This window comes from Cupressus sempervirens, chromosome 4 (genome assembly GCF_028749045.1).
Source record: "Cupressus sempervirens isolate cs-2001-9-10 chromosome 4, ASM2874904v1, whole genome shotgun sequence".
NCBI lineage: Eukaryota > Viridiplantae > Streptophyta > Pinopsida > Cupressales > Cupressaceae > Cupressus > Cupressus sempervirens.
This window is the reverse complement of record NC_143121.1, coordinates 369,046,080-369,065,843: the sequence shown is the minus strand read 5'-3', so window position 1 is coordinate 369,065,843 and position 19,764 is coordinate 369,046,080. Positions and strand designations below refer to the sequence as shown.

The 19,764-nt window shown below is 36.1% G+C and overlaps 1 protein-coding gene across 2 annotated transcripts in view; it reads left to right on the top strand.

Annotated features, from left to right (window-relative positions):
* Positions 1–19,764, top strand: part of LOC149561605 (putative glutamyl endopeptidase, chloroplastic) — a 163,547-nt gene that overhangs the window by 47,055 nt on the left and 96,728 nt on the right. For both annotated transcript variants that reach the window (XM_089825204.1, XM_089825202.1), the window contains 6 exons: positions 2,849–2,894; positions 3,009–3,118; positions 3,242–3,745; positions 3,952–4,080; positions 9,721–10,017; positions 10,128–10,586. In XM_089825204.1, coding sequence (XP_089681330.1) covers positions 2,849–2,894; positions 3,009–3,118; positions 3,242–3,745; positions 3,952–4,080; positions 9,721–10,017; positions 10,128–10,586 — 1,545 coding nt within the window. The remainder of the gene's footprint in view (positions 1–2,848; positions 2,895–3,008; positions 3,119–3,241; positions 3,746–3,951; positions 4,081–9,720; positions 10,018–10,127; positions 10,587–19,764) is intronic.

Here is a 19,764-nt window from a genome sequence, read left to right as displayed (position 1 = left end):
TAGACTAGGGGCAGGCACTACATTAGGCTTGGGGCACTATAGTCTAGCCATCCGAGCATACCGATGTTAGTGTCCGCTTAGCAGTAGACAAGGTTGAGGATACACCTCCACCATTCGATATACCTCCACCATTCGTCTCTCTGTCAGCTGGTACCACCGACCTCTTTGTGATCCATTTAGGCAAGCGTGCCTCTAATCTACCTTGGCCAAGGATTTAGATGGGCAAATGAATAGCGTGATCACCACCGCTTGACTTGACAATAAAGTATAATTTGGACAATCATGATCTGACTTGGATTTAACAACTTTTTAAGATGTTCATGCATTTGAAGTTTGATCATAGCTATTTCTCCCTTGCAGGATTCCTGTCCTCTTCACCCATTTACACTGGCTTCACTAGCCTTGGGTGCATCCTAGGAGACTGCTATTAGTAATGAGATCTTTATCATATGGTTTCTTTGAACACCTTTCTGATTCTTACCACAGCTGGTATACATCAATCACCAGTGTGTAAGTCAGAATACTCATGCAAAATATAACCAAGAATATGTGTTAAGGGAACTATAAGCCATCCCTATAGTTATGCGATCAGCATATAGAGGCCGAGATTCAGTTATAAATAAAATAATGGAGGTTGAAACATATTTGAATTGTTTCTATTCTGAAATATGGTTGCATTTTCATTGGTATCTACAACTTCAACATGACTGTCTTGATACCCAATAGAATAGATGCTTAATGGCATTGATAAGAACATAAAATGGAAAGAAGATTTGATCGTGAAGATCCATGACGTGTAATGATACTAGTCAGTTAGTGGCAATTGATTCAGCAGTAAGGCTCCACCCGTGCGACAAAGTAGACAAACCAACATGTGACAAAGTAGACAAACCAAGATGCCAATAGAAAGAGGAAGAAAAATTGCTAGGCTTGTGGTTTAGGAATTATGCTCATAATAGGGTGATTGTGCTTTGATTTGAATGCCCTCCTTTTTCAGCCGCAGGAGATTATATGGTCTCCCGCACGTGGTTACAAGATGGCTTCGCAGATTTGAGAGTTTTTAAAAGATGATGCCGTTATTGAGGTGGCTACCGCTCATCGATGTGGAGTTAAAAAGATTATATTTCCGTGGTTTAAAAGCATATATATATATATATAATTAAATATATTATATTATCATGCTATTTTGTTACTTCTATAATTGTACCTATATATATATATATATATATATTCGTGTGCGATTTAGAGAGTACATATGATTTATTTCTAAGATCATATTCTCTCTATATATGCATGCGTATGTTTGTGTGTGTGTGTGTGTGTGAGAGAGAGAGAGAGAGAGAGAGAGTAATTAAAGATATCATCAGAGTATCATGGTGAAAATTCATAATGTTAATCACTTTTGAGGTCTCGAAACAAGAGAGAGGTAATTGTTTTTATCACGATTATTAAATGTTTAACGTTATAAAAGATTGACCAAGTAGCTCACGACTGTCCAAGGTGTACTCTGTTGCCTAGCCGTTAAATCCTTCATCAAGGTAGTTTGACAATAGACTATAGTAGTGCCCCATTCCTTGAATCCCTTTTAGCAATGCTTTCTCCCCTTCGTCTGCTCCCGCAACCACAATTGCAATATTTCCACAATAATAACATGTTCCTCCATTTAAATCGAAATATCAAGAACATAATAACTGTAACAACGGCTAACTACCATTAACAAGTAAATAAGTATACATAATGACTCAATTGACAAATCATTTTCACATGAAATAACAGTTGATCATATTTGCATGAATCAAACTAACAAGTCCTTTTCACATCAAATAAACGATTAACCATAACTTTCATTTCACAAGATCATGACATTCAAAAGTTTTAACTAACCATTGTAACAACTATAAGATTACTTTTAAATAGGTCAAAATTTGGGATGTAGCACCAAGCAGAGGCTTATATTCAAGTAGGCTATACAAAAATATAGGCAACATTGGGATGTATCTTGTTTATTTTCAAATTTCTATATATTAGAATCTTTTGTATCTTGGACAGATCTTCCTGTGTATGACAAATATTTAGTCTGATATTGTCATAAATCTTGGATTGTTGCAATGTGATTATATATTTCACACTGTAATGTGTGCAAGAAGGGTTACATTCCAGTAGGTCTTACATGAAAAAATGTAATAGTTTTGGATACATCCAAACTTGTTTATTATCTATATATTTTAATCTTCTGGATCTTGGACAAAGTTTCCTCCGTTTTTCACTAACATTCTAGTCTGGCATCTTTATCAATCTTAGTTTATTAGAATATTATTTTATATTTCACATGGTAGAAGCCTGTATATACAAGTAGGTCTTACAAGAAAATATCCAACAGCTAACTATCAAAAAATAAATAAATAAATGCAACAGTTGAGATATATCCAATTTTTTATTTATTTTCTACATAATCTTCTGTATCTTAGACAGATTTTCCTGTGTGTGACTAATACTCTTTTCTGATACTGTTATCAATCTTAGTTTATTGAAATGTGATTATCTATTGTTAGTCAAGTCCAATCAAGGAGAAAAAGCTGGAAAGAGTGAATATTTCATAAATTGATTGATTCATTTGAATAATTACGACTGTCTTGTTTTTATTTGAAATCTTAATGTTATCAGCCTTGTTAATGAGGTCGAATGAAGATGTGATGTTTTGGAAAGTGAAACAAAGCAAAGGGATGATTGCAATTGTAAAAAAAATGAGAGTGGTAATTTGTGGCAAATACAGATTTACAGGGAGTTCAAATCATATTAATATCTATATACTTTTCTCTCATTTTGTGCATTTACTTCTTTTTCATAGGTCACCAGATGGGAAACATTTAGCTTTCAGTATTCGGTTTGATCAGGTTGAAAACATTGACTTTTGCAAACTTATGTGCCTTCAGTTTTCCTTTACATTTCTATTTACCTGCTAATGCGGAATATGGTCTTTAATCTTAACATCTGAATGTGGTTTAAAGGAGAATAATAGAAGCAGTAAGTTGAGCCTTTGGGTTGCAAATGTAGAGACTGGTCAAGCCAGGCCTTTAAGTGGCACAGCTGAATTCTACATAAATGCTGTTTTTGACAAGTAAGTCTGTGATAAGCACGCATGAATCAATTTATTTAACTGTGTTTTCGATGATGTTGTCAATATGTTAGTTTATTGTGTTAAAGAATAATAGTTACAAGCTCGATCCTTGTCATGTTGCAGCTTTGCGTGGATTGATGACTCTACAGTAGTTGTATGTACCATACCTTCAACTCGTGGAAATCCTCCAAAAAAGCCATTGATTCCATCAGGCCCAAAGATATTATGTAATGAGGAAGGAAATATGGTGCAAATAAGGACATATCGAGACCTGTTGAAAGATGAATATGATGCAGATCTATTTGATTACTATTCCACATCACAGTTACTTTGGGTCAAATTAGATGGGACAACTAAAGCTATAGGACCACCAGCTGTGTATACTTCAATATATCCTTCACCTGATGGGAAATATATAATGGTCTCCTCCATCCATAGGCCTTACTCATTCATTGTATCTTGGAGTAAGTTCCCAAAGAGAACTGAAATATGGACTTCTGACGGGAAATTTGTTAGGGAAATATGTGATCTTCCTCTTGCAGAGGACATTCCCATTGCTTTCAACAGCGTTCGGAAAGGCATGAGGTCTATCCGTTGGCGGCCTGATAAGCCTTCATCACTTTACTGGTATATTCATAATCTTAACTTCATTTGTACAACTGTTTTCACTTTTTCTGTGAAAAGATATCTAGTTTTCTGTGTTATTAATTTCTTGATAACAGGTACTTTCATCTGGGGAAACAGGGGTATAATTCTCTTTTTTTCCTTAAGTTTTGGAACATGCAAAATGTCTATGTTTCTTGTATAGCTCTTGATTTTTCATCTTCTAATAGGGCAGAGACACAAGATGGGGGTGATGCAAAGGTTAAGGTCTCTCCTCGTGATATAATCTACACACAGTCTGCTGAACCACCGTCTGGTGAGGAGCCTGCGGTTCTTCATAAGCTTGATCTCCGCTATGGGTGCTTACACGAATCCTTGTTTTATTTTTTCATTTGTACAAGTTTGTTTGCAACTTTCTGATCAGTATTTTCATCGATTGACAAAATATTGAAGGCTTAATTGTGGAAAGAAACACGATACATAATCACTAATGATTAAGGATCTATTGCCCTTTGCTCTTGACATTGCTATTAACTGGAAATAACCCTTAAATCCACAGCATTGATAGTATACAGAATTTGAGCAATGTTTGCTTGCCTTTTAGGTTATGAATGTCTCTTGTTCATAAATTCCATGTTTATTGGATAAATTATTCTCATCATGAAGATGGTTGGAAGATTATGTGAGCTAGAAGCAGGCATTATATACACTTTGTACACTGCTGATTTTTAAAGTGAGGTTTGCAGAAAAACCTGTAAACTTATATGGCATGTACAATGATTGGCGTGGAGTTTGAGAGAAAAAGTCGTGGCACTAAAGATCATCCTCAGCATCAAGAAATACTTAGTAGTCTTTTCATTGCAATTACCATGGATGCTTACCTGGAATCAAACTATCTATTATCCTAACATTTTGTACCAATCCTTAGATAGATAGATAGATAAAATTTTAACATCCGCGAGGCTAAAAATACCATATGGGACAGCAAGACAACTTAAGCAGACTTAAGTAGCTCCGTTCGTTTCTTGTGTAGGATGATGATGAGCCCACCCAATTGCTCAATGTACTCTTTGTTGAATAGGTTATGCCAAGAACTGTCACATATAGTATCCGCAAATTTATCTCTACTGTCCTTGTAGGCCTCACATTCTAAAATAAAGTGCTGTTCAGTTTCCACTTTCTCAGTATTGCAGAATCTGCAAATTCACTCTTCCCAAGCCTCCTTTGGCCTCTTCCAACACCCGTTCTCACAACGAAGTTGGTGAGAGTTGGTTCTCAGCTGAGCAATAAGAATTTTAGCCCTCCAAGAAATGTTGGCTCCTATGTACGCTTTTTGGAGTTGATCACAAGTGGGGTTGAACTCATTTATATAATATATTTTCTTCCTCCCGATCTCACTTCCCCAATTTCTCTTGTAGAATTTCTCCATAACAAAGATCTTTATTTCTTTATTATTTGTGGGGCACATATTGAATTGAATATTCCATTTACTCATCCATTTGATGTTTTGTTGCATCCATGTCCTTTTTCGCTTACATAGTGTATCATTAAAGACAACTTTAGGCCATCTATGCTCTTCCATTTTTTCGATTCTTTTTAGATAGCTTAAAAGGCGAACCATAGCAAGTGCCTCGATAGGAGCAGCCCCCATTTCACTTAGCGTGATATCATATGGAATAGTGTTTTTGATTTTAAACTTGCTTGTGATCAAAAGCTTTTGGATTCCTTCGATTTGTTTCCATTGTGCTATAGTAGTGTTGCTGGCCCATAATTCACACCTGTAAAGAACAACCGGCAGCACAAGAAGACCGAACAAGGTTTGGATAGTTTTCCAATCCCACAAGTCCGTTTTACGACACTTGTTCTGAAGAGCATAAAAAGCATTCCGCCCACCTAATGTCCTTTTATGCCTACAACTAGACGAGCTTAGTTTTTTGTTGAAATCGATGCCAAGGTATTTATGCTCCGCAACTTCTTCAAGAACACTTCCATTGCAATAAAACTCATGTTGATGCTGTTTTTTATTATTAGAGAAAATCATAACCTTAGTCTTGTTGATATTGACCTGCATCCCCACCATTCTGCAAAAGCTCTCAAAAGAAGATAGATGATCTTGCAAACCATAGGCAGATTTGGCAATCAAAATGAGATCGTCCACATATAGGAGCAGCTTTATAACAAATTCACCTAGCTGAATACCTTCACCCTTTTGCATGTTTAACCACTCTTCCAATTTGTCAATATATAAACCAAACAAAGTAGGAGATAAAGGACAACCCTGCTTGACCTCGATATCGCTCTTAAAACATTTTGAAATGCCATTTGAAGTTTTGATTTTGACTTTCACCTCTTTGTACATCTTATGATGAGCTTTGAGATGCATAGGAATACCTAATTCTTCCATCTTGAGCCAAAGCTTGTCTCTAGGGACAGTGTCAAAAGCCTTTTTAAAGTTAACAAAGCAACAAAAAACCTCTTCCTTTTTCTCCCACTCTTTTTCAATAATGTGCCTGAGAGTGACACAGTGATCCACTGTCGAGTGCTTTGGCCTAAAACCAGCTTGCCTTTTAGCACATTTATGGTTTTCTTTTGCCCATTTGCCGATCTTAGTTTCTATCATGCTGCCAAAAAGTTTAGCGAAGAGGGGATTGATCATTATAATCTTGTAGTTGGAGGGGTTGTTAACATCACCATTCTTAAAAAGTGGTATTGCAAGGCTGATTGTCCAATCTTTCGGAAACCCTTCTTGGCAGATTTTGCTGAAGATTTCGGTGATGTGCGGTGCAAGAGTTTTCATACCCCACTTCAGATATTCTACTTGAAGCTCAACAAGGTCTTTTGCTTTACCTCCACCCAACTTCTTAATCCCTGTCTCCATCTCTTGCACAACAAAAAGATTTGTAGTATCGTTGACCAAAGGTGGTTGTCCCACTCCACCCTCTTGTTCATAAAGTTTCTTAGCATATTCAAACCATTGGGTGGCAGTAATATTATTTTCAGTTTGCTTTTTCCTTGGTTGGAGTTCTTTCCAAAAAAGTTTGGTGTTATTTCCGCCCAAGAAAATTAGCTCCTCTCTCCTTGTGAACATAAAATCTGTTTTTTTCTTCTTTAGGATCTGTTTGTAGGCCGTAATGTCAAGGTTAGTTTTATTTGACTCTCTTAGGTTTCTCCTAGCCCACTTGCATTCCTTGTCAAACCATGCATTGACTGGAAAACAATTAGTTTCAGATTTTCTATTTTTTGCTTGCTTGCATTTTGAAAGAGCCTCATGAATCAGATTTGATAAATCATGACTATTAACAACATGCTTATACATAGGGTGCCCCATACAAAGTTTCTCAAGAGTAGTTCTGAAAGTGTTATCGTTTTTTGAAGTCAACAAAATTCTGCCCTGAGAAGGGGGGTGTTGAGGGCCTTGGTTTTTTGTCCCAATCTACCTATCCTTTGCCCAATACAGATTTATGTACAGCGGTCTATGATTTGATTTGAGATCCCAAATGTGCTCTCCAATTTCAACTTCTTCAATATTCTCATACAAATTTTGTGAACAAATTACATAATCTACCACACTTGCCCCATTGTATGTGTTGCAAGTGAAATTGCCTGACTTAGCCCATCTAGCCAAACCATTACAGATTATTAGATCAAATGTGCCACATAGAGTGATCAATTCTTCCCCAAAATGATTGTAGCCTTTAGCATCCTCATATATTCTTTCCCATTGATGATTTCTCTCTTTTGTGAGCCAAATAGGGTTATCATTTACTTTGGAGCTGAAAATACTTGCTTGCCGATTTGCTGTCTTAGCATTGAAATCTCTTACAAGAAAAACATCCCCACGCTGCGAAAAAACAGTAACATCTTTTTTTAACGTAGCATAGGGGTCATTGTGATCTAAGCTGCACTTTTTATAAGTTTTAGATACCTGTGGAGCAAAGTAACAGGCTGTGATCCTGAGAAGAGTGTTATTTTTCACGATTTTGAGCCATATAAATTGTTTATTAGAATCAATCTTTTCCAATTGAATGACATGACCTTCTCTTTCTTTTACTAGAACCATTATACCTCCATGACCTTTACCATTTCCTACTGCCTCATTCCACACTACTAGCTTCCAATAGCCTTCAAACAATGGGGTCTTACATCCTTCATGCTCATGTGTCTCTATGAGACAAATAATGTCTTTGCCTTCCGCAATAGGCCCTAACCCAGGCCCACGTCTCCACGGATAACCTTGGCAATTCCAACAAACTAAACTTAAAGATGCCTAGGTTGAGCTTGATTGCTATTTGTTTTGATGTGGAATACTCGGAGTTGAGTTATTATCACTACGCGTGATTGTTAATCTTGTTGTATCGCTGCATGCTAAAGTGTTTGTTGTCGCACCTGTCGCCCCTTTGTTGCCTTGCTGCCCTTCATTGGGGCGGTGGCCAAAATGAGCAATAATTGCTTTTCTCGTGAACATCCAAGCTCTTTTGCCTTCATTTCTAGCTGTTCTGATTTTTTCCATTTCCATCGTTCTTTCTTCTTGCTGTCTCATAGTTAGATCCTCCTCTAAAAAGAAGCGAGAACCCCTCAAGAGCTGTTTTTTGTTAAGTAGATTTTGTTTGTCGCTAATACTGGGCATGACTACCTTGATTGGCCTATTTCTCGCAGCGTGTGGTTTGCCAACCCTCCAAGCTTGGCAGATTTTACCTTGCCACAACAACACTTCTTGTAAGAAATCCCTCGTTAAGTCAAGGGTATGTTCGCCTTCCCCATAATCTTTTATTCCTTTGATAATTATATTGGATGCCCTAAGCTGCCTTTCCTTGACCTCTCTGTCTTGTGTGTTCACATGAATCTTTGCCTTTTCCCTTGCCAGATCAACGTGTTTGCTGTTTTTGTCCCAAATTTGGGTGATTTCTGAAAAACTTATCTTCTCCTCTTCAACCTCTGCCTTTCCCAGCGAACTAATGTGAAGAATTGTTCTCTCCTTACTGTGAGATGACTCGGTATTTGCTGTGACCTTGTTTGCTTCCAATGTAGCATTCAAGTTTTTCCATTCATCCTTCATGAAATAGTCATGATGTAGACAATTAATATCTCATAGAATGAAAATTTCATACATGGAATTACCTTAGCATACAGAAAGAGCTCTACATGAACATCTGAAAATTAATCCCTTTTCAATTTTCTGGGGTGCAGATTAGCAATGAGGATACATTACTTTGAAAGGAGGGTAGTGAACAAAACCTATATCTTATAATTAATAACCATAGAGGTGTAGCTTTTTATGTCAGTGGCAACAAATGGCGCTGCTTTTGATTTGATAGGTATTTCCAATTCCACAAAACCAGTTTCAGGTCTATCAAACCAATCTTGTAATTCTTATAATGATGTGCAAGACCATACTAAACCCAATTAGTATTTATCTCTTCTGACATCATTTATGGCTTAAACAACATCTTTTGTCAGGGTTTCTGTGAGGGAGTTTCTCTCAAGTTTCAGTGCCTTCTGGCCATTGTTTGCAAACTTTTTGATTTTCTGCAAGTTCAGATATTGTCGTCAACTAGGATTGTAGCTTTAGGTCAACTGAACAAAATGATATCTATGATTGAAACCTGCAGATTTAGGCTGGAGAAAATTCGAAGATTTTGACATTTGGATACCATTTACATCGAAGTGATTGTGGCACAGTTTATTTATGGGAAAAAACATTTTGGCAAATTTTAGTTAAATAGTTCTTTTATAGTTTTTATTTCAGGCAGTAATGTAACCCACCTGAGATCTTTATCGATCAGGTGAGTGAACTATTGATCACCAAATCAGAATTTCTAGCTCTTTGGGGCAGATTCCAGTGTTTTTCTATATCTGATTCATTACACATGCAGTTAGGTTTTCCAGAATTTAATAATTCGTTTCTATGTCTAAGTTGAATTCTCTTTAATGTATGCTTACAGTTGACTTATTTATTTGTATTACTGTAGTATTTCTCTTAAGTTCTATTTCATTTATAGGAGAATAGATTGGAGTGATGATTCCATGGCTTTGGTTTATGAGTCGTGGTATAAAAAAAGGCGTACTCGGACATGGGTAATATCTCCAGCAAATAAAGGGCAAGGGGCTCGTATATTATTTGACAGATCATGGGAGGATGTTTATTCTGATCCAGGCTCACCAATGCTTCGGCGAACATCATCTGGAACTTATGTTCTTGCAAAGATAAGAAAGGCAGATGGAAGTACATTCCTGTTGTTGAATGGCAGTGGGGCAACACCAGAAGGAAATGTTCCTTTTCTTGATCTTTTAGACATGTGAGATTTTTAATTCTTTTATTTGAACGTTCTAACTAGCCAGGTAGTTAGTTGTGTAATTTTTGCAGAACCTCTTTGTTGAATTTGTGATGTGGCTTGCTTGTAATCAGAAATACAGGTGAAAGGGAACGCATATGGGAAAGTGACAAGGAAACATATTACGAGGCAGTTACCAGTTTAATGTGTGATCAGTCTGATGGTGATCTGGACCTTGATAAACTTAAAATACTTTTTTTTAAAGAGTCAAAAACAGAATATCCACAAAGCTTTTTGCAGTCTTGGCCAGATAAACGAATTAGTCAAATTACTAATTTCCCACACCCATATCCCCAACTCTCCAAATTGCAGAAAGAGATGATTAGATACCAGCGTAAGGATGGTGTGAAATTGACTGCAACCTTATATTTGCCTCCTGGTTATGATGCTTCAAGAGATGGACCTCTTCCAACATTAGTATCGGCTTACCCAGGAGAATTTAAGAGTAAAGATGCAGCTGGCCAAGTACGTCGTTCACCCAATAATTTTGCAGGAATAGGATCAACATCACCTCTTCTCTGGTTGGCTAGAGGGTAAGTAGCACATTCTTTACTGTATTCATTGAGTTCCAGTGCTTACTTTGACAAGTTATATATGAACTGGTTATTTACAGTGGGGTGTAATTTATTTATTTAATTTACATTTTTGCATAAAATGAAAGAAATTGTCTTATTAGGCTAATGAAAAACTATATTTAGTAGATGCAGAGAACATCATTTTCCTTTATCTAATGATCGGTAAAAGGGAGGATCCATTAGGGTCCTCACCCAAGAGCAAAACAACCTGTATTATTCCAAAAATAACCAGCAGCGCTGTTGGTAACCACCAATGGAAGGACTACACATTACATGGTAACCAAAAAATGCATATACTTAGTCCCCAGCCACTAAAATGGGCCATAAACAAGTTAGGAACAGGGCCAACTCTGCCTTAATAGTGTAACATCCATGTTATTTGGGTCTTAAAAAACAAACATATTAAAAAAAATACAGTTATTACTTCATTTTCACAGGAAGACAATTAAAACAGTTACATTCATGTGAATGAGATTTAACAGTTACAATTACTTAAGTGGAAAACTCATAACTAACATTTGAAAACACCATCAATAAATTTACTATGGAAATTAAAATCTACATACTATGGAATTCGAAACTGAAATCAATCTAGGGTTGCTTCTGCAAACACCCAGGTTAGTCCACAAATACCACTATATCAAAATCAAATGACGATTACCATCAAATACTACTATATCAATTAGGGCATCACATACTGTTGTATCAATTAGGGCATCAATTACCATTGGATTGTTTAGGGCATTAGATACTACTGTATCATTTGGGGCGATAATACCATTGTATCATTTAGGGCTTCAGATACTATTGTATCATTCCTTTCCTTTCGATTGCTTAACTGTGGCAATAACATAAGATTAGATGATATTCTCATAATCATTACTCTTATAAATGAAAGATTGAAATAACAATCCATCAGATAAATCTATCTCTCTCACATAAATATATTCCATGCTCAGTTAGAAGATCAACCGATCTAATTAGATGCAAATTATATTGACGATAAGAGTTGCTTTCATTTAAAGAAATAACTATAACCATGATACAACTCAATAAATCTTACCTTCTATTTGAATATATATCATAAAAATAAAAATACTTGTTTCCGACAAATGTTTGAATGCATAGCTTATCTTTATCTGATGCACGTTCGACATCTTGTGGAGAGGAGAAACATTGTCAGGGGCTTAACCACCCAACTTCGGACCATAACTTATCTCCACACAATCTCTAACGAGAAGGCCCTCCCTACCCGAAATAGACATGGAACATCTTGTCATCCATTGAGCATCCTAGTATCTGATCACACCATTCGACTTGATGGTAGGAGAATTCAATAAACGTGATCATGCATGAGTTATTAAATGATTCCTTTTGAAAATAATAAACATTGTTATGTCACATCTAACTCTGTTTCATGTAATTGCAAATTCCTTTCTCTCACCTCTTCACCCTTTTCCTTGGCCATACAGCCGGATTAGACCTAGGTGTTTGAATCTCAGAGCAACCGACTCTTTCTGTTGATTCTCAATTGTTTCACGAATAATATATGTTCCAACTTATCACAATCTGTGATTTGAAGATTGTGTTCTCTAAGACTTGCAGAAAATATTATTTTAATTTTAATCTCCAATGGCATAATCAATCATGATTTTATAACATGGTTACTTGGCATTTACTTGCCAGAAACAATTCTAATTAGAGAAGGTCAATCATATAATGTTAAGTAAAATGATTTGCATCATGTTGTAAACTATAGCTTACTATTGTATAATCAGAATGCAGTAACAACTAATAAAGGAATACATAATGCAATACTTGGGTTTCCGGTTATCCACATAACTTGATATAACATGGAGGAGAGGTGATGTCTTGCTGAACACTTACTCATTCCGCCTCACTCCTTGTAGGAGAGATCTTGAACGCAAATACCAATATAGATATTGCTCAAGTTTTATTATAGAACAACTGTATAATTAAGAAATCATGGAAAGGAACACTGCATTGGTTAAAAATGATATCTGCATTGATATCGATGCTAAGAGCAACATAATCGGATAAATGGAAGAGGATGGGTAATAATATGGGAGTTGGGTGCTTGAAAATATATGAATGACTTCTAGGCGTATCCATAGTGTATAAATACAACTCAATCCTTATCATAGAAAGGAACACATGTGAAAGATTGCATTAAGAACGACACTGCTAAGGAAGGTAAAGGTTTTTGAACGGAATTGTAGAAAGTTTGATTGATTTAGCATAGCATCAGTTATAGATGGAAGCCAAAATGATCAAGGAGAAAGTGATAAAATATGTGGAAGTCAGGAATGTGACTTCTTGAATATCTTGTCTCTCCCAACCCACAGTATAAATCGGGTGCCATGAAAATATAAATCGGGTGAATGAAAGAAGTCAGATACTTGGAAAATAATAACGCCCTGCCTCTTTCTTGCTGGAATGTGTAATTTCTCCCGCAAATAAAATGTAAAAGCATAATAGAGCTTTTTAGAAATTCCTGGATAGATGAATAGGTTTAGGTAAAGTTTTGGAAGTCATAGATAATTCTAGAAAAGTTTATTTGTTCTATGTCGGTTAATTTAGATGTTTCTAGAAATGATCTAAGACCTCTATAAATAGAGGCATCATGTAATGTAATTGATATGGACAAAATGGTTAATGAAATATATTAGTGCCGCAACACATTGAGTATTTTTTCATTTTAGTTTATTTTGTCCATCCACTGTTGATAAGGTGTATTACTGTCCTAGGTTTCTACAAGTGGTATCAAAGCTAGGGCAAGAAAATCCTATCACCATTTGTGACAGATGAATTAGAGTTAAGTTAATTGAGGGAATCCTGTCACCTTTTTTTTTGACAGAAGCAACTAATCAAGGGATAACTGAAGAAGGAAGGAATTTGTTTGTCACCATTTGTGACATCAAAGAGATTTTTTATTTTGCAGAGCAAGGTTATTTGGAGAACCCTGTCACCATCTGTGACAGATGAAGCAATCAAGGTGTAGCTGAAATAAGACATGAATTTGATCAAGGTTATTAGTGAATCCTATCACCGACATTTGTGACAAATGATGCAAGATTATTGGTGGATCTTGTGAAAAGAGGAAATTGTTGATAAAAGCTTCAGCCAATTGTTGACAAAATGTTTGTAGAAATTAAAGGCAGTAGCCTTGGAAGACACTATTGATGAAGGCATTAACGAATATGAAGATTATTGAAAAATAGCATTTTGGCATTAGACAAAAGAAAGGATTTGGATTTGTATGCAACAATATTTGAGGTTGAAATTAGGGGGAAGTGTTGGAATGTGTAATTTCTCCGTCAAATAAAATGTAAAAGCATAATAGAGCATTCTAGAAATTCGTGGATAGACGAATGGGGTTAGGTAAAGTTCTGCAAGTCATAGATAATTCTAAAAAAGTTTATTTGTTCTATGTCGGTTAATTTAGATGTTTCTAGAAATGATCTAAGACCTCTATAAATAGAGGCATCATGTAATGTAATTGATATGGACAAAATGGTTAATGAAATATATTAGTGCCGCAACACATTGAGTATTTTTTCATTTTAGTTTATTTTGTCCATCCACCTTTGATAAGGTGTATTATTGCCCTGGGTTTCTACATTTCTCAACTCATGATATAAAAAGGTTTAAAGAAGACTCTTTGGCTTCCGTAACTTAAAGAATATTTGTCAAATAAGAATGCCAAGTATTCAATCGGTTTCAAACAAGGAAAAGAATAAAAGATGGAAAAAGAGTTGAAAGGTTATAATTCGAAAATTATTATGATTCATATTTATATACGTACATGTAACTATATTGGTGAGGTGACATCAATTTATTATAATAAAATAATACGATGGTGTCACTTCATTTTTATATCTATGTGTACATAGATAGACATATTTATTATAATAATAAGGTGAAAGATCATTTAAAATCTTAGTTGCCGATTCGTGACAAGAATTCGATTCGGGCACGGAATCGGATCCATGGATTTTTTATTTTCCCAATTATGATTCATGGAGGATTCGTGCATATATATATATATATATATATATATACTAAAAAAAAGAGAAATATAAATAATTCTAAAACTAAATCATTTCATAGTATGCATCTATGAATCTAGTATACTTGATCAATGACATTGATAATTAATCTATTTTCATGATTATAAAGAAAATCAACACATTCACATTGAATTACTGAAAGTGAAAGTTTGTAACATTCAAAATATAGAGCATTAAACTTAAATTTTGTAACATGATTTACTCATAAAAGAGTCAAGAGTCAAGACTAAAAGTTTTTGATTTAATCATCAAATGGATTTTCAGGAAAATCCGCATCAGAAGGGTACTGATGAGCTGCAAGTACTGCATCTGTATTAGTAGAGGAACCCAAACCACCAATAGTACTAGTAAAGGGGATTGTTAACTCATAATCCTCCTCATCATCCACATCAATCAAAGTGGATCTAGCAAGATCCTGGATGGTCATCTCTAAATCAGGAGTCTCGGGTGCTACATCCCAAAGCTTTTCAGGCCCCTTCTTGTACTTAGGATGCTTCCGTGACAACAAACGCAAATTGTTGTGACAGAACACAAGGTCTTCTGATTTTTTTGGAGCCAACCGGTTGCATTTGACTAAGTGGGTAAAGGAGTAAGTACTCTAATTCCGCTCAGCTACAGAAGAGCTAGCAACCTAAAGAGAATTAACCTTAAGCTTAACTTTACAAACTTACTTGGGATAGGACCTTTATGGCAAGAGGTTGGAGGTACATGAAGGCTTGCCCATGAAGGTACCACCATTTGATGGCACCCATCCTGTTTCGGTCTGCTATGGCAATAGGGAGGAAATTCTCACCTGAGTTAAAGGCAGCAAATTCACTCCTCACAATTGCCCCAATCTCTGGATCTTGGAATATTTTAGCTAGTGCCTTCTTATACCCATCTGCAACCTTTGCATCTCTAAATGGTGGCATTCTACCTGGAAGGTTAAGTACCTCTACACTATAGTACCTAGGGATAACAAAAGACAATTGAACACTATCAAATATCAATAACACAAACATTTGATAAAATAAGCACAAGCATTTGATAAGAACTATAGTACCTAGGGGATAACGCATATGCAAGGAGGTGCAAAGGTGTGGTCATCTTGTTCCATCGATGATGAACAATTTTTTCCACCTTCTTGTAAAGGGTGTCCTCAAGATCATTCTCCCTCCTCTATATGGCCTAGGATATGAAATATGAATAATAATTATAATTAGTGAATATGTCAATTTAAACTTTAGAATTTAGATATCTCTCAAATAAAAAATTCAAAATGTTGTAAAAGAGTTGTAAAACTTACCATTTTAATTTTTTCCAGCATACTATCCATGGAATTATAAATGCCCCCAAGGCATGGCTCATCACTGTCTGCGAAGCGAAGCATTGCCATTATTGGATTGGTGATTTCCAACACATAACTCACAAGACCCCACCAATCCTCATCTAGTATCATTCTTCTCACATTTATGGCCCTTGCTGTATTGGAATTCTCGTAATCCCTTCTTACCACTACCCAAACACATGCTAATTCCTTCACCCGCAGGGCCCAACAAATGTAGTTTCACTCGGGAATAGGAGCTTCTATGTTGTATGTAGCAATAATTACATTTCCATATGTATGCCCCACCCCCAGGACATTGTGCAATTCTTGTTGTGTGTTTCCATAAAGGAGACCCCTTATCAATTTTGAAGCTTGGTGATGTAGCCCCACCCCCACCCACTGAGCCTTGACTACTCATTGTTCTATTCTTCCAATCTAGAAAAAAAATGAAAGAAAACCATGTTTCACACTTACACAACCTTGAAAATTTGGAAAACTAAAAATAAATCAATAATCTATGAAAGAACTCAAGAATATGGTTGAAATACATACCTTAAACACTTCTTGCAAGGTATTTGGAGCTCCACAACTGATCTCCTTTGAATCCAAGCTCATTACTTCAAACTAGCAAGTATGAGAGAGCAAAATAGAGAGCAAAATAGATAGTAAATGAACTTGCATTGTGATTTAGAAGGTCATTTTTAGGGTTTAGGGCCTTTAGAAGGAAATAAAAATAAAAAATGAGGCTGGGCCCACTTTTTTTCTAAATTTTTTGGGCCTTGCTGTGGATTCACGTGGATCTGCGCGTGGATCCTTGAGGATCCGGGCAGGATCCATAATCCTGCTTGTGGATCCGTAAGGATCTGCGCGCCACCCACTTTTTTGCAAATTTTTTTGGACTTTGCCACGGATTCACGGGGATCCGCGCGTGGATCCTTGAGGATCTGTAATCCTGCCTGGATCCTCAAGGATCCATATGCGGATCCGGATCCTAGGGTAAATGCACGAATCCGGTAACTAGGTTTAAAATCCTTTGAGGTACGTATTATATTAAATTAAATTATTTATTTAATAGTTTATGTGGTTTCATCAATTGTATTTTGATGTTTAGATTGCTAGGTCCTCAACCCATTTGCCCAGTGATGATGATACTCCTGTGCCTAATTGTTTTCTGACAATGCTTCCACCCCTTCGATGTGCTTCCTACAAGGAAATTCTCTGTAGTTAAATCATATTACCAATCAAGTTATTCAATCATAAATAATCATAACGGCTAACCACCTTTTCAATTCTATGAATTTGTGATAAATAATTAACTAGCATCTTATCTTCGCATTATAATGACTAACCATCTTACCAATTCGGAAGATTATAACAAATTTAACTATTAATTGACTTCATGTGAACCTCAACAGCTATATTTTAAATTAGGTCAAAATTTGGGATGTAGCAAATAGTTTGGCATTGTAGTGCTTTGTGGAGGGTTGTAGTACCTTCAAAACCCTTCTCATACCCTGCTTCCCTTGGACCTTGCGTCTCTCTCCCGACCTTGCTGAATTTGCTTCCATTGGCCTCTGCACTGATGATCATGCTGGGTCCGAGCATTGACCTTTTGATTGCTTGAAACCATCTATAATAAGAATTGGCACTATGGCATTGTTTGATGCACCCAAACAAACATCGCAGTGCACCATATGCAAGTTCTCGCCAGATTTTGAGAAGCTGTGACAGAATTGGTCCACACCTGCTACCCCCTCCTGCAGACAGCTGTTTCAGCCACAGCGAGAGACGGATACCTTTTCTCTTTTTGTCTTCCATGAGGAACAACTCTGAGTCCTCATCTTTTGATGAGAAGTATCATCTTCCTGCAACTGTGATGGAACAACTATTAATGCATAGTCACCTCCTGGAGCATAACAACTGATTATTTGGAAATTTGTTGTAATTGATGCTCTGGCTCACCTTTCCTCTATGTTTCCACAATCAGTGAACTGCAATTTTATCATAAGAGTTGTAGGAACTGTTGAAATACTGATACTATTACTGTCATGCTTGATCACTTTGAAAATAGAGATGCCCAATAAAACTTGCAAAGCAACTCACAACTTATAATTTTTATCTGGGAAAATGCTCTACTAGCTTTTGGTCGTAATTATCAATGATACAAGTACAAAGGTGGGTACAACCAATTATTTATAGCAAGCATACATAATCTCTTGCAACTGAATTCTCCTTTCTCTTACAAATACACCACTCGAGATTTGCTTTGAGCCCTTGTACTTGCTTTGCTATGCCTTCTTATGTAAAATCCCCAAAATAAGGAAAATATAAACGTCAACAATATCTCCAAGAATAGGGCCCAAAAAATTCTGAATTTCTACAACAAACTCTGTTTTGCATTCAGAAAATTGAACTGATTTTTCCTGCTTATATAAGTAAATTTCTCAGTATTGAAAAAGTACATAAAGTCGCTCTAAATCTGCCCAAATTTTTTAGAAATGGTTTACATTGATGAATATAATTAATAATATGCAGATTTAGACACAAATACCTTGGGAATATCTTCGAACCTTGCCTATACTTGTCAAAACACCCAGAAAATCAGAGCTGGGTCGGTTCAATTGTTCAACCTATTTCCACTTGTCCTTGTAAATGAATTGTAGCTCTAAAAATGATGTGCTAGGGCATCATAGACCAAAGCCTTTCCAGTGGAACACATCCTTCTGACTAGGGAGAGCCCACATGTGTCTTTGAAACCAGGGATACTAAAGGGTTTTAGACCTCAAGCCAAAGATTCCAGCAAAAATAGATAAAAGACTGATAACATAATGAGTTCTAAAAGAACCTTAAATGTTAGATAATAATTCTGAAAAGGATGATGTGATATCAGCCCTTATTCTACTACCGATTCAATCCAATGCTTCACATTAAAATTCTAAAAATGAGACAATAGGCTCCTTGGAATCCGATGCCTTTTTGATCTTTTTAGCACTTGCTTATTAGAATCACTTATAGTACATATAAAGCGGGACAACTTAAGTCTTCAGGCTAGGAGTCACTTAAGTTGCATAAAAAGGCCTGCACACCACATAAAATATTTGAAGTCTACTTAAATTGCACAAAAAGATGTGCCTACAACTTAAGAATTGAATAGAATACAAGCCAAAGGCTCCACAAATACCCAAAAATCTTCTACATCTTCTTCCTCTTGGGTGATTTAAGGAAATAACAGCCAATGCATTGTTAAGCCTTATGGCTCGATTTGGGGACATCGCAATCCTCCCCACCCAAAGAAAAATGCTTTTCCTTACGCACATCTACAGACCACGATGATTAGGAATCTCCTTTCCTTCCCATGCATGCTTCCAAAAAAAAAGTTTTTCCACTTGATGAGATATTCAGAAATTACTTTGTTCCTGAACTTTTTCTCTCTTGCAACATTATTTCAGGAATGACTATCAACTTAACTTATTCACTATAAGGGGAATATCTGCAGAAGGAATTACTTGCTGTCCAAGAGCCTTTTTGAGGCTTGACACATGTAACATATTGCAAATTTTCTTGTAGATAGCAGCTCTGACTCTGATGCTACTTCACCAATTCTTTTAATCACTTTGAAAGGCCCATAATTCTTTGGTTTAAGTTTTATTGTTCCACTTACTTTCTATGAGGATCATCTGCAAGGTTGAAGACGCTAATATACGATGTCTCCCACCTCAAAAGACCTCTCAATGTGATG